Source organism: Amblyomma americanum, chromosome 5 (assembly GCF_052857255.1).
Source record: "Amblyomma americanum isolate KBUSLIRL-KWMA chromosome 5, ASM5285725v1, whole genome shotgun sequence".
Taxonomy (NCBI): Eukaryota; Metazoa; Arthropoda; class Arachnida; order Ixodida; family Ixodidae; genus Amblyomma; species Amblyomma americanum.
The window spans coordinates 112,201,825-112,225,565 of record NC_135501.1 but is presented as its reverse complement, the minus strand read 5'-3'; the positions used below and the strand labels follow the sequence as shown (position 1 = coordinate 112,225,565).

The following is a 23,741-nucleotide window of genomic DNA, read 5'->3' as shown; positions in this document are numbered from 1 at the left end:
GCGCGGCGGGCAAAGGACAGTGTTAATTGAAGAGACATGGGAGAGGTCCTTGCTCTCCAGTGGGCGTAGTCAGGCTCTTGATGATTTCCTCGTCGTCAAGATTAAGTGGAAGGTTGATGTGTATTTCTCGAAACGTGTGGCACAGTTTTGGGTAGTTTCCTCTCGAAAACGTCGGCTTCTAGAAAAGCGCGCGTTCCCCCGCTGGCTAGACCCGTTCAGCCGTAGTGGGAGAGTGGTACTGAGAGGGGAGTTGTGCCATACCACTAATATACGAACACACAGACCGATAGATCTACTACACAGACTCTTTACCGTTGGTCAGCGCTCTATATTATTGACTCACCACGTTAGTTGGTTAGCCCTTAAGGGATGGTCGAAGCACACGCAATGCTACGCGCTTCTATCATATGCCCAATCTTCGCCCTCTCTCGACAACCTTCAAAAGCCATCACAGCGCGCTTTTGCTCACAACACACCGGTTCATTTAGCGTCCGTCCAGCTGCATACCGCCGCAAGGGAAAGTTTAGGAAAGTCTGCTTCATGTTCGGCGTCAAGTTCGTTGTCAGGTTTGCCATCTGCTTTGACGTTAAGTTCGGCCTGAGGTTCAGTGCGGCTTCTGGATAATGTTCACCTGAGCTTCCCGACGACAGGAGCTAGAACGATTCAGATGCCTAATACAGGCTTCACCGCCAATGGCTGCTTTCACAAGCAAGCTGCGATGACTTCAAAACGATTTTTGCTGCTCAGGTCTCTAACGCTAGGGTACAGCGTTATTATTTTCAAAACGGCATTCCCAGACACATTAGAAGCTTGATCAGCAAAAAATGTGTTGTTGGTCAATAACTTGGCAGCTCGACTGAAGGACGTGACGTCATTAGACCGTATAATTTCCTTGACCGGAGAGAAGTGACTTCCGAAGACAAGGTAATTCTCCTTGGTTAAAGAGAAGTGATGTCACCAGAGTAGAACTGCCTTCATTTCTGCTAAATACAACAACATTATGATATCCCATATTCAACTCATAATATAATTAGATAAGCCTGTGAATATTTTACTATCGTCAAGATTTTCAGTCGAGTACCGGGAAAAAACTCAGTTTTTAACGCAATTCGTTCAACAAAAACAGTCTTTTGCTGCTAAACAAATATCAGCGTAGCCCCAGAGAACCAAGAATCCGAATTTTGTTATGGGAAAAATTACATGGAGTAATCCCCATTGTCATTTAGGTGTAAATTGTGCCTGAGCTCTTGCGACAAAGCAGACGCAACTGCACCAACGGTCTGGATGGCGCATAGGATCATAACTTATGCAAGATACCAAACCTAGGGTATGTGAAATAATAACTGAAGTGTTCGAGAACTCAATTTCACTTTGACCTTTGAAGCTTTAAAAGCTTCTAAATGTTTTTTTTTTTGGGTGTACTGTTTCAGGCGACATCTACACAGCGCCTGTGTGACTTCCGTCTTGCTCGCAAGTTACCAACACAACATGCTCGTGGTACGACCAGCACACACTAGGAGTCTGGATGACTTGCCGATACGGAATAGACGATGATCGCGGAGTGCAGAGAATTCGACGTCTCGTTGAAGACGTGCTCCTGGATGGCGTGGTACGAAGCTGCCGCGAACTGCCGCCTTCCGGGACAGTCCAGCACTCCCTGTACCAACGGAAAGGTTTGCCCTCTGAGCGTAGATGCACTGCTTCCATTTAAAGCAGCAGCTGCATAACGTACGCGTAGGATGCTCTAACCAACTAATCGCACAGTCACTTGCTGACCAGAGAAATCGCTCTGCAGGTTTGTCGGGAAGAGGGGGGGGGGGGGGGGGGAAGGGGGAGGCGAAACGCAAAGGCACCCGTGTGCTGTGCGATGCCAGTGCACGTAAAAGATACCCAGTAGGTCTAAATTATTCCGGAGACCTCCACTACGGCACCTCTTTCTTCCTTTCTTCTTTCACTCTGTCCTTTATCTCTTCCTTCAGGTGTCCTACGAGATGTTAGATATTGCGGCATTTCCTTTCCCTCAAAACCAATTTATTATTATTATCGTTTATTGTCCGGAAGGAAGTAGCCTAAAGAGTGCTGTCCACGTGGCCAATGATCGAATTTGGTGAGGATAGGAGTAAGAATGCGACAATACAAAAACGCTACAAATTTTAGCAGATTAGTCGGGTCAGGATCACCTTGTACTTTGCGAGCCCTAAGGAACAATCAGTTATGTCGGCACCTGCTCCATCGTACAGCATTTTACACCAACACGTCTTTGTCCGAGAGAAGTGAAGCCGTGTGCATAGTGACGTATGATTTATTCGCAACAGCCCAATGATTCCTGGTTCAAGGTTTGCGTGCAAGGCTCGTGGTTCTTATATTGTGGTAAATAAAATTGGAGGGGACAATTTAGCTTCATTCAAGGGTATGACGCGATAGCGGTAATGGGTTATTGCCCATATATGCAGAACTGGTCATTGTATCTTAACATTCGTAGATCTCTTGGAATCCTCATAAAACCCATAGTGCAGTGGTGGAGCTGTTAAGCAATGAGCTACTGCCCTGCGATCGCAGCTGCTGCCATCGGTGTTTCTTGTGCGACCCAGGTTGATCTGCCTGAGAAATTCCTCGCGACCATTCATTAATTTAACCGCCACCGCCATCAGTTTGCTCATATTTCAGTGGGCAGGTTGTGATGACGCCACAAGGTTACGTGGCCTAAGTGGCTTCTTACGTTGCTTCTCTGGGGATTTTTCGTGGAATATTCGTTGAAGGTCAACGACGCCGGATTTTCTGCGACACGGGTTCTTTAATGCTCCTCGACTACAGCGCGACGAACGGGACATACAAGAAGGAAACACGCAGGGACACAACACTTCTCCTATGTACCGTTCGTCACACTGTAGTCATGGAATATCGTCACAAACTCGCCCAACAGCTTACCTTGTCCTGAATGCTATCGCGTCAAAAATTAGCGCCACACGCAGCACATGTACAAGAACGTCCAGAACCTCTTTGAAAACGAGAACCTAAGCGACCACTAAGTGTAGCGACGGAGCCTCACGCCTTGAAGACAAGAGAAAACTTCCACAGAAAGAGGATTGTGACGAGGGAGTTTCAGATGCCGAGATGAGATTTCCGCCGGAATCGCGATGTGTGCGCCCGCACAGCGATGTTGCCACACGTGACAACACACATGAGAATGATGGTGCCGCTTATGAGTGTGAGCCTCGTTTCAAATGCAATCCACTCGGCACTGTACGCCCGTTCTGCGAGAGGCCCTCAAGGATGCTATGAATTTCCGTCGCCCCTAACCGGCTCAGTCATAACTGATGTGAGAGGAAGGTGGGGTAGAGTGGCCAGCCAGCGTCGAAGTTCGCGGAATCTTTGAGAGCCACACCGGGTAACTTATTTTGAACAAATCAGAACAAGTTACCAAAATTGTAGCTGCGTAATTATGTGAGAGGAGAAAAAAGTGTCCAGGGAGTGCCGGTATAAATCAGAGACTACCAGAGTACTGGCTAACATGACAAGTTACTAGAGATTATGTCAGAGCGAGCACAACTGAAAACAAAGTTCCACTGCCCCCTTTCATGGCACGGTTCAAGCACGAAAAGATGAATAGAATAATAACGGCAAGGAAAAAATTAAGAGATCGAAGTGATGTCCTTATACACGGCCGTCCTATTCAAGGCGGGTGATTCTGTTCCGCCAAAAAAGGCGTCGCTTTCCTGACTACGGGCGTAAAACGTATTCTTTCCTTGAACCACTAAAGTTATACTTGAGGACTTCCTTTTGTTTTTTCAAATAAGTTTCGCTCTAAAATGGAGGCTGAAGGAAGATTTGTGAGTTTTTAGGGAATCTGTAAAATTTTTTCTTGTTAAAGATAACACCAAAATTCCAGGAAGAAAAACTGTGCTACAGGACGGGAAAGAGATACATGTTGGTTTAACTATTACAAAAATGGTCGAAAAATTGCTGGTAAAAATGATGACATCGATAACACTACGGAAGTCCGTCGAGCATTACTAAACCTAAAAGAAGGCGGTTTCATCTAGAGGCTTTCTGCGCGTGTCTTCACGCTCGCGCTTTTTTCCTTGGTGCAAATACAGAGCTGCATCTTCATCGGCGTTGTGGTATACGCAGTCGCTGACATCTTAGTCCTATGCTCGCTGCTCAAAGATTTGGTTGATCAAGCACTCCCATTCATCATCTAACACCCAACCTTATTTTTTTTAACTTCATGAAGTTCAGGTATGAAGTAAGCGCAAAAAACGGCCGAGTGACAGAATAGAGGACGCAAAAAACGTTCACGAGCGCTTCAGGTGTCAGCGTGCATGACGGATTGACCAATTCGGAGTTAGCACGCTAGTCTTTGTGTGCTAAAACTAACCTGTGTTGTATAACTCACGTAGGAGATATCAGTTCACGCTATTCGTTGATTCGCTTCAAAGTCAGCGTGATTGAAGCCTCTCTGGTCGGAATAGTCTGGCAGAAAAACAAAACACTGAATTCCTAAAGACAAATGGAATGACGTTTCGGCTCCCACGTTACAAACACGGCTGTCCGTTCGGAACCGAAACGTCTTTTGATTCACTTTCTGTTGGCATCGTTTATTTTTGTCACCAGCGTGGTTGTTTTAAAATGTTTGAATATTTAAAAGTGGATTCTTAACAACGCGGAAACGAAAACACAAGTGCAGCGAACAGCACATGCGAAACACTTTCCTTTTGTTTTTCATGGACCTTACTGCTTTACACTGCCAGTTTCACAGATAGATATTCAGTTTTCGGGCGGAACAAACCAGGAAGATAATTGTAATGTGCGAAATTTATCCCATAGGAATGAAATATAGTAACATGATCAGGGGTTTACTTTGCAGTCACTCGATAAGAACCTACGTCGGCCCCGTGAAGAGCGGCGTCTATTGCGTACATATACCTTTCGGCGCAGCGTGTGTGTCAGCACGATGACGTATTCCAGGTTGCGCATAATGTTCTTGAGCCAGAATTTGCGCACCAGCTCGACCACCGGCGGCACCGTGAGCATCACGGTGAATCTCTGTCGGCGCAGCTCCTCGATCAGAGCCCGGAAGAAGGCTACCGTGAATTCCTTGTCGCAGGCATCGCCCGGCCGGTCCCAGTGGATGTTCACGCCCTGTTCAAGTCCAGCCTCCGCTAAGAGTATGCCTCCAGCCCGCTATGGCCAATGGCGCTACCTAACTCTGTCTTTGAAGCCACGGTCAGTACGCGGGCTTTGTACCCGCGAGAGGCGTCAGTCATTATAAACATCACCATCAGCCTGACTGCGCCCCCTCCAGGACGAAGGCCCCTCCAATACCTCTTCAATTAACCTTGTCCTGTGTCAGCCCGCGGCAAACTTACACCTGCAAACTTATTAATCTTATTCACTGAACTAACTTTTTGATGCCCCCTGCTAAGCGTGCCTTCTCTTGAAATCCACTCCTTTGCACTTAACGACCATCGGTTATCTTGCCTTCGCATCACATGCCCTGCCGAAGCAAATTTCTTCTTCCTGTAATCGTCCAGGATGTCATGAACCCTTATTTATTCCCTGACCGACTTTGCCCTCTTGCTATCTCTTAACGTTACATCTATTATTTTCCTTTCCATATTTCGCTGCGTCGTCCTGAATTTAAGTTCTATTCCTTTTCGTTAGCCTCCAAGATTCTACTCCATCGGTGAGTACCGTTAAGATACAGATCTTATATACTTTTTGTAGTAGTGATATTGGCAAACTGCCATGGATGATCTGAGAGTACTTTCCTAAAGCGGTCCCACCCCATTCATATTCCTATATAGTTATTTCACTCTCGTGGGCGAGATATGCGGTCACTGCCTGCCCTAAGTAGATGCACTCCCCTACCACTTCTAGCACCTCACTATAACTGGTAGACTGCTGTTCCCTTCCGAGACTGTCGACAATTTCATTAGTTCCCCGCATAATTTTTAAACGCGCCTTTCTGCTTTCCCTGTCTGTCTTTCATCATGCTTTGAAATTCATCCCTTGGTGGCTTCACGAGGGAATTTGATCACCGAAAAGCACGTTGCTACGATATTATTCTTCAAAACTAATCCTCATCTGGCCCCACTCCAGGTCTCAGCATAAAGGCATAGAGTCAGCACACAAAACGCAATAAATATTATATTGCCCTGTCCGCTCCGCCGAGGTAGCTTGAAGAGGGAAGAGAGCAAGAGGCTCTCGCGCTGGCTTATCACGACATTCGCTGCCTTTTTTTTTCATGTAGAGTTGCACTTCCATCTCTTCTTTCGTCCATAGAGCGCTTATCTACCGCCCCTGATAAGAATCTATATATCCCCAATATGTAACGAGAGAAGAGGGCAGAACAAGCCAGAAGACACCGCTAGCGCATGAGTGTGTAATCTTCAGTCTTGCGTCACCTTCTTTCCGCCTTTCACGCAGAGAAAATGCGCGATCTCGCCTAACAGTCTGCCATTTTGAAGAATCTATGTAGCGATGAGGGCAGTATCCGACCACTGTGCGGACGTAACTATACATGGAGCCTGCGGTGTAATCAGGGGGAGTTTATTGTGCCTACCCAACAATGTGCGAGAAGGGGACAAGAGCGGGATGGAGTAGCTGCCTGCCGCCCTAACAAGCCGAGCCAGGGCTAAAAGTCCGGGTCACCTTCTAATGCCTACGCGCCTTTCGGTTCGTTTTTTCTTTTCGGCCACGCGCTGGCCATCGCATCCTACTGCTTTATACTTTTTTAACGCGACAGCGTTAAAGGCCGCGTTGTCCGCAAATCCCTTGTCGGCGTTGAGAGCGAAAAATCCCCAGAAAAGCCACGTATGAGGAAGGTGGGCCATTTAGGTCATGTGATCTTGCGGCTTCATCACAACCTGCCCAACGGATAGTGAGCAGACTGCCCACCCGGGCAGGTGGCAGTTAAATTAATGATTGGTCGCTCGGTAAGAGCAACCTGCGCCGTACAAGGCCCACCGCTTGGGACACCTGCCGTAGCAGGGCAGTGATGCATTGCTTAACCGCTACACCATTGCGCCAGCAGGGCTATGAGTACTCCCTGAATGTAATGTAGAGAATGACCTTCTGCACATATGGGAATTAACCCAATACGGTATCGCGTCGTATCCCTAAGGCGCAGCTTAAGGGTAACCTCCAATTTTTTTAAGCCTACCGCTGCGGTTTGCGTGTTTAAATCCTAAATAGGTAAAGCACCCTAATCAATACGGTGAGTTAATCAATAAATCTAAGGTCACTGATGTATTCTCAGTAGCACTCCGCAATGATCCATCGAACGCTCAGAAAAGATAAAACTTTTCAAGGCGCAAGGGCTGTAGCGACCCAATAGCGCTGAGATGCAGCAGTTTTCTTAACGCCAAGAGCGTCAATAGCTTTTACTGCTACCTGCACACATCACTCGGGTTTACCGCAGCTTTGAAACAAATCCAAGAACTCATGGCTCATGCTGAAGTTCTGCGCTCTGAATACATCTCGAAGAGGAGCAGTGAACAACAACGATGAGGTAGGCCTCGTTCCCCTTATGCCACTTACGCATCGTTTTCTCACTTCCCTAAACACGGACTGCTTTGCACTGGCCCTATACGTGTTTTTCAGAGCAGTTGTGTACGCCACCTGGAGGGGGTTGATTACTGAGCGTCTGCATTAGTCCTGATGTTAACATGTAATTCAGTGCTTCCCGTCATAAATAAATCCATGATTTGGAGCTCATAATTTTCAGATGGTTGCGTGTAGTTTTGACGGATGACATCAACTTAAACTACTGCTGAGTACCTTGCAGAAATTGAGTAATTTTCCTTTGCTTACACAAAACGAATAATTGTATTGTGTGCACGTTATAGCACCTGAATCATATTTAGGAGCCGGTAAATTTTTTTGTTTTTCGCGGTACCTTTTCCGTTCATTGGTACTTTATTATTTTTTTTAAGTGTGCGGCACGCCTGATGTTGTTGTAACAATAAAGAACCAATTCTAATCTGTACACCCGTAGGTAGTAAGAACAGAAAGCGCCGATGCACTATTCTTTTCGGAAGACAGCGTCGTGACAACTCCGTCTCTCAAGAGAGCAACTATTGAACCCTAAGCTGCTAATTGCATTTAGACTTCAGCCTACCTACTCTCTGGACTAACCGTCTTGCCGTGCGGACTAATAGGTGCAGTTAGTCCCATTTGTTTTACTCTAGCGTTACCCTACATTACTTGTCCCTCCCGTGATCATTTGCTTTCACTGATTTCGTCTTCTTGAATGACTGCGACTTCACCTTATTGTGGCTCAAGTCAACCAAGGACAACAGACAAGTGCAGGTGTTCTCCTGTTAGAACGCAACATGCCAAGGCTGTCTACCTAAATCAAAATTCCTTTAAAAAACCATCGCTTGCAAAAGTTGGCCCTCTCAGCAGAGCGCTATAGAGCGCGGCCGTATACGTACGTCGAAGTGTTGCCTGAGTGCGTGGAGCTTGTTGATGGCGGCGTCGCGGACTTCGTAGTCCTCCAGCAAGCGCACCAGCGAGGGCGAGTCCAGGCGTGATCCTCCCAGAGTGACGTGCAGACGCATTTTCTTGCCATTTTGCAGCCGCCTATCGCGAAGGCGGACGATGGCACTGACAATGTCATCGTCCAGAGTGAGGCGCTTCATAGTCACCGTCGTAGTCACGTAGAGGGCGTAGTAGATCAACTCCGAGCAGTAGGAAGTTGGCAGCCGCTCCAGGACGTACAGGCGCCGCGAGGAGAAGTACCTGCAAGTGGGGAAAAGCAAGGAGCACTCCAATCTCGTTTTTATCTGAACGCTGCCGTTGCCAGTTTGTGGTTTTCTGCCATGGTGCATGACCTTTGTCACTATGATGATCGCTCCTACTTCTTCCAGATAGGAAGAGAACAAAATTCTTCGAGCTTTCAGAGTTTAGAGCCGACCGAGAAGTGCCTTCAAAGTTCACCGTTCATGAACCTTCCTAGTGCCTAATAAAGCCTTAATCAAAGCATTCGGACCTTTGGGCCCTTTCGAACCTTGTAGTGGGGGCACGTAAGGCACGTCCAGAGCTTAAAACCTCTATATTGCGACGAGGACTGCGGTATCCAGCCCTCTAAACTATGCTAGATGAATAGCCGCCCTAAGTGTTCCACTACACCGCTGAAATGGAGACCATTTTGCCCGGAGATATGTTACCAACGATGCACACAGTGAGCGCGCGCTCAAAGGTTTAGGCGTGAACGAGCAGGATTCATGAGCCGGTCATATGCACCAGTCCATCGTGCAAGCGAAGCTGGGTGACTCCATGCAAGCCGGGAGCAAGCCCAATCAATTACTCATCTGTCATATCGGCGTTCTAAAAGTGTGGTTTAAAGGAGTATAGACAAGTAATTTTGGTGGCATGTTTTCTTCTTTGCAATGGTGCATAAGGCATTACTGTACAGCGGTAACCACGTGGTATCTGTCTACAACTGATAAATATTTTAAACTAAAATTTATCTCAGTCTGTGTCAGGTTCGGTTTCAACAGCTCTGTGATGTTAATGTTCCGCAAGGGTCACGTGAGGCATGAAAAATTTGAAATATAATCACTGCTTCTTTGTTCGTTGTCATTCTGGCTCTTCAGGCAGACTGGCTTTAGCGTTGCAGTTATCTAAAACGACAAAGCAGTGATTATATCGCATTTTTTTATTTTGCCTTGTGCGACCTCTACTCAATTCCGACATCACAGCCATCGTCCGACTGTTGAAATCGAGACCAATTTATTTGATTAGAAATTATTTAGCGTCCGCAGGCGAATACCTCGTGGCAACGAAGGAAACAGGTACCAAATAATTAGGTGCCCATGCTCATTTAACTGCAAAAAATAGCACTTCAAGCAGAAAATAAACCTTTTCCAATATGGCTAATGGCTACGATAACCCGGATAATTTCGCTGAGATGTATAGGTGAACAGAAAGTTTTACTCCGACTCGCACACACCAACTCAATAGACAGCATTTTTTAACTAGGTGCGCATTTCTGGACAGTTCATGTAGGCAGCCATGCTGTATATAACTAAATTGAAATAACAGCGGCTGAAATGAAACTCGGACGAACAATATTTAATCGAGTCCGGAATGCTCTATCGGTGGATAAACAAACAGGTGTCGTTAAAGCAATAGCCTCTACTCCACATCGAAAAATATCAAAACGTGAATATTGTCAGCGCGCTCCAGTGTGTCCTTAACGTCGCGTATTCTTAAGAGTGCTGTGGCGTGGTTCTTTTAGAAATATCGCTGGCAGCGGGCTTCGAATTACACCGAAATATTTTGCCTGCCTGTGGTCAAACATTAAATGAAGGGGTCCTTAATTCGGCCAAGCGTCAGAGCCTGCTCGCGGCGACTAATTGCCATGGGCAGGTGACTGGTGAAAGTGACGATGTGACTTCTCAAGGATACCATAATAAGGCAGCTTTATAAGTAATTGTGGTGTTCCTTGTATATGGGCTCGGAGACGTACAGCCGTCCATATCTTAAACTATCGTGCTCGAGACCCACATTTTCTGTGCTCCTGCGACTTACGACGAAGCAAACTCGCTGAAAGCAAAAGATTAAGCACGGGCTTAGTAAGCCTGTGCTTAATATTGTCACGACTGGGTAAAACCCCGAGGATAAGAATGGTTTACTGGTCAGCCAGAAAGAGTCCCTGTGCGTTTAAAGCTTCTTCCTCTTCTAGCCTTGCGCTCGTAGATCCATTCATCTTTTAAATCTTCTTGCATGCGGCATTTGCCCCCCTCCTCAGGAAGCATCGTCTCGATGATAAGAAAAAGGAAGTAGGAGGTAAGGATCGGTCCGAGTAGTACGGCTTCATACGTACAATATGAACGACGTCGACTTGTTGCTGGCGTCGCTTGGATGTTGATAACCCGTCTGGCGTCACCTCATACGTTACGTCGGTTAAACGTCTCAGCGCAACATAGGGCCCGAAGTAATAATAATAATAATAATAATAATAATAATAATAATAATAATTGGTTTTGGGGGAAAGGAAATGGCGCAGTATCTGTCTCATTTATCGTTAGACACCTGAACCGCGCCGTAAGGGAGGGATAAAGGAGGGAGTGAAAGAAGAAATCTTTCACTCCCTCCTTTATCCCTCCCTTACGGCGCGGAATACGGCGATACTTCGGGCTGCTGGCACCAGACTTGGAGGGCAAGTCTGGTGCCAGCAGCCCCAAGTATCGCCGTATTAGTTTTTCGGAGAGCCCACGGCGGCGAATAGGCGTCCAGACCCACACCTTGTCACCAGGTTCATATATGACATGTCTGTGGCGAAGATTGTAGCGTCGTGCATCATACTCCTGCTGAGTTCTGATGCGCACACGCGCTAGTTGGCGAGCTTCCTCTGCACGCTGTGCGAATTCCTCAGCGTCCTGATCGACATCGTCGCCGTCGGCATTCGGGAGCAACATGACATCAAGCATAGTTGTCACTGGTCGCCCAACGTTGGGCTTCCAGCAACCTTGCTTCGTCCTAAGGCGCTGCGTCGATGGCGCTGCTTAACGCATGCGCAGAGAAGTCACTCACGGGTGGGTGCGGCGATGTGAGACTTTTGGCGTTCGTGCAGGTGGCACGGGGAGTTAACATCCATATTATAAAACAGACAGACATTTGTGTCCTTGCCTGCTGCAGCGGCCAGTGTAGAAATGCATCGACAACGGAACTCACTGATTGTTCATGACTTTGAATAAACGTCCTGAGGGCTTCGGACTCGTTTGCGGGCCTACGAAATGAATTTGCCGATTATTGATTTTCTTTGCGCTCCTCTCATGTTTTCCTCAATGCAGAAGTTGAAAGATAAGCTTAACCCCTGACTACTGCCTCTGGCTAACCGAGTGACATAACACAGATTGTGAGGCTGGCTCGTACCGCCATAGAATTCAAGGCACACGAGCACCGTGAAGAATGGCAATAAAATTACAAATAAGCCACGAGCACGTTCCAAGCGTAGATACACTTGGCATGAATGCACTTCTCAAGGCTCCTTGTGTTGTTCAACGCCTGCAGCACCAGATATGGCCCTAGTGTTCCAGTACGTTGCTGTAGGGCTCAGACAACACGGATACAGTGGACTAGAATAGACAGTGCAGCTGACAGGCTCTCCACGTGGCACCAGCGACGTCGCCAAAATTGCAAATTTTGTTTGCAGCACAGGCAATAGCGCCGCGGACTTCGAGCGGCATTTTCGCGAGCGGACACATATTTTCACCTTAATCGGAGTCAGTAAACCGCCTGCGTGACCAAAAAGAAATATTCTGTGTTTTTAAGCACCAGGCACACAGCGAAAGGGCCGAAACCACTTCTGCTTGCAGACGAATCCTCCGACGTCTTCAAGAGTGGGCGACTCAAGCGCCGCCGCTTCATTTGCCTATGGCGGGGACCTATGCCCTAATGCTAAGTATCTGCTTCGCACTCCACTGCCTCTCTAGCACACTGCAGCACTGATTTAGCTTGCAGGAACAACGCCGTATTGCTGTCTCTTACTACCGGCTCCTCCGGTGTTTGGCCTGGTAGAGGTCGCGGCGGAAGGCAGTGGGTCTGCGAGCGTACGCCACTAAACCTTGCAAGCATGTATCTCCTTAAATCCCTTGGCGTAGAACTTCGTTTCGGTACCCCTTCGACATAAACGAGCCTGCAGCTCGTAATCATGTTGTTTTCGATGTGGCGTTAAGGAGTATATACACCTAATTTTGGTGGCATGTTTTCATCCCTGCAATGATGCGGAAGTCCATACTCTGCATGAATCAATACTTGGTATTCGCCTTCGACCGTGAATAATTTACAATACAATTTTGCTGTCAAGCTGCCTCGGTTTCAACAAACGAATGATGACTAACGTTATCGTGTGCTCATAGGTCACGCGAGACATGAATAAACTGCAATATAATTGCTGCTCCTACATTCGTTGTCATTTCGTCTCATGGGACAGGCTGGTTTTAGCATTGTAATCAATTATAACGACGACGCAGCCATTATACAACAGTTTTTTTTCTTGCCTCACGTGACCTATGAGCACGCGTTGCCGCCACAGTAATCATTTGGCCGTTGTAACCATTTTTCCTCCATGGCTGTAACCAAAACTGAAACAGCACGAGAAACAAATTTGATTATAAATTACTTCAGTGATCGCAGGAGAATACCTCGTCGTAATACATGTATAATAATGCCTTGGACATATTACAAACAAGAAAACATGCGCTCACAAGTTAGGGCTTTATACTCCTTTCAGGCTGGGATGCTGGCAGCTGCGACGTGCGTTCTGTTCATCATATACGTCAATGAGAACAAGTGAACTAATACTTAAAGGATAAAAGAGTGGGGTTCAAGCACTCGATCTCACAGCCGCAGCTATCAGTTCGTCATATTGCGCGAAAAGCACATTATGTAATTCTTGGCTCTACTGGACAAGGAACGAAACGGGTAGGGAGTGTCTTCTTCGAACTTGCTGTCTAGGACGCAGAGCAACTTCCGGTGCTGGGTGGCATTCCGGTCGGTGTAACTGCGGCTTCCCGTGTCCACCACATCTGCCATGTTTGGACCCGCGGTGTACACCGGCTCTGCGCAACTCGGGTCCCTGTCCGAGGTGTCGTCGTAGAGCTCCTCCTGCAGTGTCGGCATTAGACGGGGCAGGGTGGGCGCCACGGACTCTTACGGCGGCAGGACGTAAAGAAGGCAGTGAACACGAATGTCTTTGAAAAATAAAGACAAGATAGCCTTTGAAAATAGGTGACGCCGGGCCAGGTCACTGGTCAGGAAGGGATGATTTACTTTGCTGGTATGCTGCCACATGGTATGGTATGGTATGGTATGGTATTGTGTAGTATGGTTTATTATCACGTGACACAGTATGTTATGATATGGTGTAGTGTGGTATGGATTCATCGAATGCTAGCATCGCGAAGCACACGGGGTTTATCGATTTGCTTTTGCGTTCTGTCCGTTTCTTTCCTTATGGTATGGTATGGCATAGTATGGTATGGTATAACCTTGTATTGTATGGTATGGTATAAGAGGATTTAAGGTCTATAAGGTACACCTGGGCTTCCGCAGGCTTCTTCATTGTACGCTAGCGTCTCGAAGCACACGGGGTTTCCCCATTTTCATAGACCTCCTGTCCAGTTCCTTTCATTAATACGTGGCGCACTGCAGGGCTGCTCTCACAGGTTCATTGTCCACAGTTCTCTGATATAAATTTCAATAACTTCGCTCTTTTAGCTTTCATAAGAAAATAAACGCAGCTAGCCTGGGATTGTAACGATTCCATCTATAAAGCTCAGCTTCCCTGCAAACTAAAGACGCAATTTGTACGCCGCTATTTATACATGGGTGGCTTTGACAGGCTACTGAAGACGACGTGGTAATAGTATTCGTAGAAAGTTGAAAGGATCCCCAGTTTTAGCTCTCTTACTGAATGCCCTTCTGGACCCTGCAAGGTGTTTTGAGTAAATAAATAAATAAATAAATGAACTACACCAAGTGGGTCGCAATGAGCTTTTATCTGAGCATTATTACATATTATTATCCGAAGATGTCATTTACATTGTCATAATTGCGTTTGAAATATATTAACGAGTTAATACCGGGAGACTGGAGGGAAAATGCGAGTTTCAAGCCTTTGAGACAATTATTCATCGATAACCAGTGCGTTTCACCACCATTATAATCATAATCATATCGCCTTGGTGACTCGACAAGAACGCTAAACGTTATGCACTGACCATCATTACGTCCACCGTTTTCTTCATACTGCTTAGCGAATCGTTTATTGAAACCACATAGTTTGTTTTTCAGTGACGTATTTAACACCTCTTCTTGGGCTAGTTTGGGAGAAGGGAAGCGTAGCAGAGGGCGGCAGAAAGTTAAGTAGGCGGATGAGATCTAAGAAATTTACGGGGATGCGGTGGCCGCAGCTGGCAAAAGACACGGTTAATTGGAGAGACATCGGAGAGGTCTTAGCCCTGCAGTGGGCATTGTCAGGCTGATGATGATCTTCTGACAGAAGCACTTCCGAGCGTGCCTTGTCAGTCTCCCTCCTGCTCGTCCTTCCAACTAATGGCGACAATAAGGAGCGTTGTTCCAGCGCGAAGGCACGGAAGGGAGAAACCAAGACTAACCCTAGCAGCCTTAAAGCGTGTAGAGTCACTTTTCCTTCGCCAGGAGACTGAGATGTTGGAATTCTTTTGAGCCTCGTCACCCGTCCCAATATCTTGACAGGTGGCACACGCGTCCACTTTGTATTCCTAATCCAGTCACAGCCTGATGGGGGCTGCGTCGTTCGCTTGTGCACGAGCAAACGCTATGTATTTCGGAAGGGCATGGTCTGATGGGTTCCGACTACTCCCGCTGCTGGCGCACGAATACCCACCGACGTGCGAGTTCTGCCGCCAGGGCGCGGGGCTTTGTTCACGTTCCGAGGACTTTTGGTTCTTCCGACACCCGTGGCAGTTGTGCATAACGCCAGTTTCTCCTGGCCTATTTTTTTAGAGTTATGGCAGGGCAGTAGGTTACCCTGCTTTCTGAGGATTAATGGGGTATTCACAATGCCACTTATCACTAAGTAAGCATAAATTCGCTCAGTTTAGCGCATTTTGTCCTTCAGCGTGTGAGTTCAAGCACGTTTCAGGGCCTTGCGTTGCTTCTAACTTTACTATATGACCCGAATCCCGCACATAACACGGGCTGTCTACAGATAATCTGTGTCGAGCTGTCGTTACGGCTAATACGTGTAAGACCTGCATGCAGGCAGACTCACAAGTTTCAGTAATGAAAAATTAACTTTCTTTCCGCTACATACGTGATAGAACTGATAACCAGCGTATGCCCGACAAAATTTTGTTTGACCAACTTCCCGTGTCTACTTTTTCTTTTCCATGTAAATGCGTGAGTTGTGCTTCGGGGTGGAGCCCTCTTTCAAAGTCAGTGAGGCGGTACGAAGGGAGAAGTGCCATTACCAGGCGAGGCAACCTCGCGGTGGTGCTGGGCGTTGTTGAGGCGACAGTAGTTGAGGCGGAGAGAGCGGTCGGCGACCTGCGATCAACGGCCTGCCATTAGGTCGAGCAGAGGTTTCAGGATTTGAAAGCAGCCCAGTAGCATTCGGCCCGGCTAACAGTAAATTACCAATACGCCCATCTGGACATTCTTGCGACTACCGTCGGTGTTGCGGCCTAATCGACCGAGTTAATGTCCAGCATGAAGTGGAGAGGTTAAGGGACGGAACCCTTCCTTGCTACGTGCTCGTTCAGGTTCATCCGTTTCGCTGAAGTTGTCGAGCGTGGTTAGAGAAATTCTTTTACTCCGCAAGAAATTGAGCTGCATAAGAAAGATATAAGGGTAGACGCACGGGCTTGTGGTTTGTTAATTTGTGAGAGCATGCATGTTAACGGGGTTTTAGAACATTCGCCTTTTTTATCAGAATTCTACTTTCGCCAAGTTCGAAAATAGTTTGTACGTACAAAAGAAGAAATTGGCATTGTTCATGCATTAAACAAATTATTAGCAAATTACTTTTATAGTTTTGTAGCCACTGAATGCAAAGGCCTTGAACCACGTCCGTTACTCGTTGGCGGTGAATACATTCGACTGAATGAGTAAGTCGCCGTGGAAGTTTGTCAAACGGCATTTTCAGCCTAGTTAGTGTTTTCAGACTGAAGCAGGACCTGTGACATCGGTTCCTGCAAACCTTCGCTCCGTGACCGGTGTTTCGGTAAAAAAATGGCTGGGGTTCAGCGTGGCTTGAACCTAGCTATACGAGCGAAAGCTCTCTTAACCATGGTCTCTATTGTCTCAAATCTAATTTCAATGTCAAAGGTCATGGTCATGTACCCAATGGTCATAGTCATATGATCGCGTGGTAATATTACCATAGCTTGGGCCATGCCACCCCGCAGTTAAGTTCGGTTTGACCTTGTGAGACATTGAAGGTCATTGTCAATGCGGTGACGACTGTCCGAAAGCAAATGTCAAGGGCAAGGATTAAGGTCAAATGTCAAATTCAGGTATCCAATGGTCACAGAACATTTACAGTGTGCAGATCTTCATACTCATACAAGTAGAGCAAAGCTGCAGTGTTTGAAATTTCTTTATTTACTTCTTCACAATTCATTCCAGCTAAATTTTTCAGTCTTGTTAGATCTAAGACACACGCGCCAAACCAGACACATACATCTAAAGTAGAGCGAAGCTGCAGTGTCAGACTACCACAGCTTAGGTCATACCACAGCGCAGTTAAGATCAGTATGACCTTGTGAGGCATTTAAGTTCATTGTCTCATCCACATCGAAATCAGAAGTTGCCCCCCCCCCCCCTCCCCAGCAGTAGTGCTCTCGCTCTAATAACAGTGGCAAGACCAGGGCCGTCATGCCAATGGCCAACACGGCCCGCAGAGTGTCCCTCCAGGAAGCTAAGGATCGAGGGACTGCTGCGAAGAAAACTTAACACCGGAGGTGTAAACCCCCTGCCTTCGTTCCGCGTTCGGTAACAACTTGTGTGGGTAGACTCCGACAGTTACGAGCCCTTGCAATGTAAAGATTTTTCTCTAAATGATATCTGAAATGTCACAGGCCCCTTTGAAAAAAAAAATTATCGGGGCGCATAAGGAAATTACGTGCGAGTAGTGCGAAAGCATTGCACTTCTATTCGAATCCCATTCTAAATATAATCCAATTATATTCTATTCCTTTGCAGCTGGTGCAGTTGTAAGTACTAGTACTGACCATTACTCGTTAATATTTAGTATTTTCCCGCATTTGATGACATGACACCGTTTCGACCAATCGCGAGTTCAGTAAAGCCTCCACTTTTTGTGTGACGCCGGGTTTTCGTGTCGATGAGTCTTCTAATGTTTTCGCATTAATATTTTCTGCCAAGTCCGCGCTTCCACCGGGCTAGACCACTAAAGTAGTGCGTTTCTGCGGCGCCGTATTCTGTTGCCACGCATAGGACAGAGAAAAAATGGTTGTCAGGAAATGAAAGGCGCAATAACTCTCATCTCGGTGTTCAGCTCAACCGCCCCGTAAGGAAAGAGGGCGAAACTGAAAGAGGAAAGAAAGAGGCGCCGAGGTAGAGAGCTCCGGAATAATTTCGACCACCTGTGGATATTTAACGTGCACTGACATCGCAGTGCACATGGGCGCCTTTCGCGTTCCGCCTCCATCAGAACGCTACCGCCGCGGTCGGGTTCGAACCCGGGTACTCCGGCTCAGTAGACGAGCGCCGTAACCACTGAGCCATCGCGGCTTTTTTTTCCTTTATTGCTGAGCCACCGCGGCAAGTATAGGACACACCGAACGCTGTGGATCGGTCGCGGAGTCGGAGCTGCAGGTCAGCGCCTCTTAGTTACTGCGCAATTCCTCAGCTCTTCTTTCTTTCACGGGAACTCCCGCAGAAGCTGAAGCACCTACTTCTGCTACTCGTACCTTTTCTTCAAAGCACGCATGGACCAGCGTGTAAGCCTGCCTTACTACCCACATGGCTATGTATACATTGTGTATATTTCTGTAAAGAGATCCGTCTTCTTATACACCGCCTTTTGTTTTATTCATTTATTTGGAATACTGACAGCCTCGCGGGGGTCACTATAGGAGTTGGCTGAAAAATCAAGACATTAACAGAAAATGTACACACATGGACAAACAGGGTCAACAGTGCGTATAAGAAATAGCTGTACTTTCAGTGAGCACAATAATGTTTTTGCAATTATCGCCGCGCGGTGACACACGGTTGCAATGCGTTCCATGCACGTACGGACTGCAGAAAATAAGAATGCAAGAACGAGTAATTATTGCAAGAAAATTCCTGTATCATATTTGCGTGTGTGTGTCTGGTTTGGGGAGTGTGTCTTATATCTAACAAGACTGAAAAATTTAGCTGGAATCAAATGTGCAGAAATAAAGAAATTTCAAACGTTGCAGCTTTGCTCTACTTGCCAGAGTATTAAGACCTGCGCGCTGTAAAAGATCTCTGCCTGAGTCGAAGCTGTTGTGGCGGTTAAATAAAAAACGTACAGCTTTCCTTTGGACCATTTCCTGTGTGTAGATATTGCCTTTTGTGCGCGGGAATCATACAATATTTGCATATTCTAAGGTAGGTCTGGTAAGTGTGACGCACATGTAAGGCGTTTGGTCTCCGTTGTGGCTTGTCTCCAAGCTCTTTTTATAAATAACAATTGCCGCATCGCTGTGTTACCTTTCGCACATGCACTGTCCAGGTAAGAGTAGAGTAGATTAGAACACCTAGATATTGATGCGAAGTGACACAAGGTAGTGTGGTCCTGTTCAGAGAGTATGAAAAATTTAGTTTCTTTTTTTTTTTCACAGCACACATTGAAACTTTTTTTTTTCTGCGTCAATACACATATGCCATGTGTCGCACCATCTGGACAATTTTGTTCAGAGCACTATTAAGCTTAATTTGGTCATTAACATCCTTGACTTCTTGGTAGGGCACGCAGTCGTCTGCAAATAGTCGGATTTTAAAGTCACTTCATTGTTTATATCATTTACGAATAGTAAGAACAGAAGCGGAGCTAAGACAGCGCCGTGTGGAAAACCGGAACACACTAATTTTGTCAGCATTATGGTTGCTAAGCTGTACGAACCGCCTCCGATCAGCAAGATAATTGCTTATCCAGCGTGTGATCGGCCCGTTTACGAGAACGGAAGTTTGAAAACAATTTTTGCTCGAGAGACCCTGTCAAATGCTTTTGATAGATAAAGAAAGATCATATCAGTTTGAGATTTGTTGCTGAGAGCCTGAGCTAGGTCATGTATAATTTCTAATAGCAGCGTGACGGCGCAATGTCCGCGGCGAAAGCCATGCTGATTTTGGTGATTTTGATTTGGGAAGCCATGTTGATTTTGAGTCCAATGCACTGAAAACAAAGGAAAGGTTGATTTTTGTAACAGAAGATACAGCCGTCAATCAGTGCGTTTCATGACATGTGACGAGACCATGTGCGCAAGCGAATCACTAACATGACAGTTGAGCACCTTATTCTCGTTTTACTGATTACCAGACACGCTAGACAGCCTGCGATATGACAAAGCCAAATTAACTAATTATCAGCTGCGTCTACTGGTAACCAGGTGGGGCGAAGATAAAATGAATTGCCCCATTAGAGTGCCTACACAGTGGGGGCGATGGTGGTGGCTGAGGATGCTGCAGTTTTGGTAGCGTTCTCAGTGGTAATCGGCCGGCCTATGTTGGGTTGCGGCACGGGCCTGTACAAGATCTGGGCCAGACGAAAGGTGAAGAAGAGCAGCGCGCCGGCCACCGTGACCAGGACCAATAGGACCAGGCAGCTGGTGAGGAAGTCCGAAAAGGTGGACATCTTGCGCCGGCGCCGGGAAAACTCGTCCACGGTCTGCGAAGGGTGCAAAGTTGGTGCATTTCTTTGCGTTGCAATTAGGGGTGTGCAAATATAGCAATTTTCGAATACGAATCGAATACGAATGTGATGAAAAAATGGCTTCGATAATCGAATCGAATATCGAATATCTGGTCAGCACAAAAAATAAATTCAGAAAAGATAACAAGCAAAATTTGGTGCTGATATTTTTTTTTTCAAACTAGTGTATTGCCTTTGCAACTGAAATAAACAAAACTATAGTCCCTGAGCATCGTATAAAAAAAAAGCCGTGCGCAAAAATGTATACTACTTAAATGAACTGCATAACAGTATTTAACCTGTAATGTGGTCAGGCAAAGTGCAATCCATAATATGACAAGACTGGAAACAAAAATAACATGATGGCTAGTAAAACCTCATTAATTCGGAGTTCAAAAAACCGACAGAAATGCCCAGGTTATTTGAAGGTCGATTTATAGAATGCCCCGCGCCCCCGAAAAAAAAAATACCGAAAATGCGGTAGTCTTATGAAGCGGCTGTATCGTGAAAACACCTGTAATCCCGTGACGAGCACAGTTTCGGCGTGCTGGAAGACATCGCGAACGTAAGCGAGATGGAGACGCGCATTGACGTCGTAATGGCGAGACTGCTTCTAAAAAGAAAAAAAAATTGACCAGCGACGCATCAGTCAGCATCTCAAAGAGGCACGGTGCTGAGATCGAACTACTGGCGAATGCGCGGGCCAACAGTTGCCATTCCAACAGGCGAGTGGCCAAGCTCAGAAACTAAAACTACGCGGACAGGTTTATTTTTTGACCTAGTGACAGGGGCCCCCCGAACGTTGTCACGCCTGCCGTTAGGCCCACTTAAGAGGCGCATGGGTTACAGTGTACCATGCAATACGCAGGATTTTTACAGGATCGCTAGCCCTGTTGCGACATCTCGACTCGCCCCTTAGGGAGCCTCACGCGAAATTGCGCAACTAGGCTTTCCCGCATAGCGTAGTTGACCAAAATAAGATGGCGGTGGCCACGCTCAGAGAGTTAAGGTCACAAAACGAATGCCATGGGTGTGGGCATTAATTAGATAACATATTACGGAAGGATAAAAAATAAACGCGCTTTCGCGTTGCAATTGTTAGAAGCTGGTCATCACCCATGTTGTTCGCAGCACGTGTGATATGTGGGAAAGCCCACTTGCGGAATTGCGCACAAGGTCAAGCCAAGCAGCATCGGAATGCGATCGGTACACGCGATAAACGATGGAGAAGAAAGAGAACAGGGCCTTTATATTGTTTTCCTGTAACTTTAAACTCTATATTCAGATAATTTGCCCAGATATTGCGCTTTTGCAACAATCAGATTTATGAAAGTCGGCGCAGTATACGATCGCTACCGAGTATTCGGGAATTTTCGAATGTTCGGAAATTCACGAATATCATTTCTCGAATACGAATATGAACCGAATATGAAGCATATTCGCTTCGTATTCGAAGTTTTGAATGTTCGAACACCCCTATTTGCAAGGCTTAATGTGAGGCTGTACGCAGTCGACAGAGACAAGCGGGTTCCTAGTGTATGATGTTACAACTTGCATAAAAGCACATTTGCGCCGCACAGTCCGCAGAAGTGCAAGTTCTTTTTCGCGCTTCATGTCAGGTACAGAGTGCTTAAATGTGCATTGAGGATAAATTTACGTTGTTTTCCATCGATACATTCCGCCGTTGTAATGACAAGCTAGAAAAGTTCACAAAATTAAATACAGGTGTCGCCACCACCTGCCGTTGTAGCCACGTAACTTCGGTACGTACGGTGTTTTAACCACGGATAACTGAGGCTATGCTGCACTCCCACTCAGCTCCAAACGGCTATCACTGAGTTCGTTTGAATTTGGACGTAAGAAGTTATTAAATCCAGTGGCGGAAAATTTTTTAATCCAGGTCGGCTCCAAGAAATGAGTCATCTGCTGCGGCCCAAAAATCGGCATAACCACAGTGTGGAAAACGATCGATTTTTGCTAACAAGAATTATATGTAGTCGTCCTCCGTGTCCCTTTAACACCTTTAACGAGAAAGCAGGGCGCCACCCCGAACGCTCCAAGACGGAATGTACAGCATTTGTAAAAATAAAGCAGTCCAAGAGGTTTGGTTCTAGAAACATGCTGCATGGTTCGTTACGCGTCGCCAGCGTTACAAATCTCTCGAAAGTGAAGAGAGTCCTCGTCCTAAACTGTGTAAGCAATTCCACGGATACTACGGAAGCTGCTCTCCACCGGACAGAAGCAAACCGCTTCGCCTAAAACTTTTGACAAAAACAATGCAAAGGTTTTTCAAGGTTGACCTAGACTTTTGAGTGTAAGTAGGAAATATACGAAACTAGAGACACCGAACTATGATAAAAGAAAATGATTTCCTCTGAGCGGCTACGCAAACCGCTTCCATGGATCTGTCAGCTCCACGACCCCTTTGGTGTGGAGAGCTGTGGGCGGCTGTCGCACCCATTGTACCTCATCTCCCGGCAGAGCTTCACACTTCTCGAATTTCGTCCGTTCAAAGTGAAATGATCACTCGGGGCTAGGTCTGGAGTCTAACGTGCCGGGCCAAGGATTCCGAATGCAAGCGTTGCAATTGCTCCACTTTCCCAGTTATGACGACGGACAATACGATGCGACAGTCACGTTGACACACCACATATTGCAGGCCTTCTCTTCCAAATCGCATTTCGTACGGGCCCCTAACAAGTGTGGAGTAATATCCGACGTTTATTGCGGCCTCTGGCGGAAAAAAAAAATATTTAAATGGGGATAGCACATTCGAGGTAATGCAATAGATCAGCACTAGTTGGTTTCCCATTACGCTTTTTTGTAAACGATTCCACGAGTTTTGCTTCTGCAAAAATCTCCGATCTGGCTTATGCGTCTATCACGGGTGGCTTCCACCTAGCGGGAAAGATCCTTAGGGTCCTGGCCTCTTTAACACAAGGCTTCTGCTTGTTGAGCCTGTACACGAGGATCTTACAGTCTTTCTCCGGCGGTTTGGAGCTGTAGCCACCACACTCTGGAGTTCACACGCGCCTTACCTTTGGCCTCGGCCCAATGCTCCTCCTGCGAACGCTTACAAATGTAGATGCGGAGCATTCAATAAGTTTTCATAGGTGATAGAATTAATTTACTAAGATTTCATAGGTCTTACGGCTTCTGTTATAAATTTCATCGCAGAATGCAGGATAATATGGCTAAAGGAAAGTGTAACAGCTTTCGATGTAATACATTATTTTCTCTCACCACACAGCTAACACTAAAACATTCGCGCCAAGCAGTTGTAACCGCCATTATAGATTTTCAGCTTTTCTAAGTTTTAAAAGCTCAGTTATTACTCAGA

At 46.5% G+C, this 23,741-nt stretch overlaps 1 protein-coding gene across 1 annotated transcript in view; it reads right to left on the bottom strand.

The window, feature by feature from the left end:
* Positions 1–23,741, bottom strand: part of LOC144134125 (uncharacterized) — a 36,603-nt gene that overhangs the window by 2,131 nt on the left and 10,731 nt on the right. The window contains exons 3-8 of the mRNA XM_077667102.1: positions 20,142–20,377; positions 15,969–16,044; positions 13,460–13,620; positions 8,439–8,745; positions 4,927–5,142; positions 1,535–1,657 (exon numbers count right to left, since the gene is read on the bottom strand). Coding sequence (XP_077523228.1) covers positions 1,535–1,657; positions 4,927–5,142; positions 8,439–8,745; positions 13,460–13,620; positions 15,969–16,044; positions 20,142–20,377 — 1,119 coding nt within the window. The remainder of the gene's footprint in view (positions 1–1,534; positions 1,658–4,926; positions 5,143–8,438; positions 8,746–13,459; positions 13,621–15,968; positions 16,045–20,141; positions 20,378–23,741) is intronic.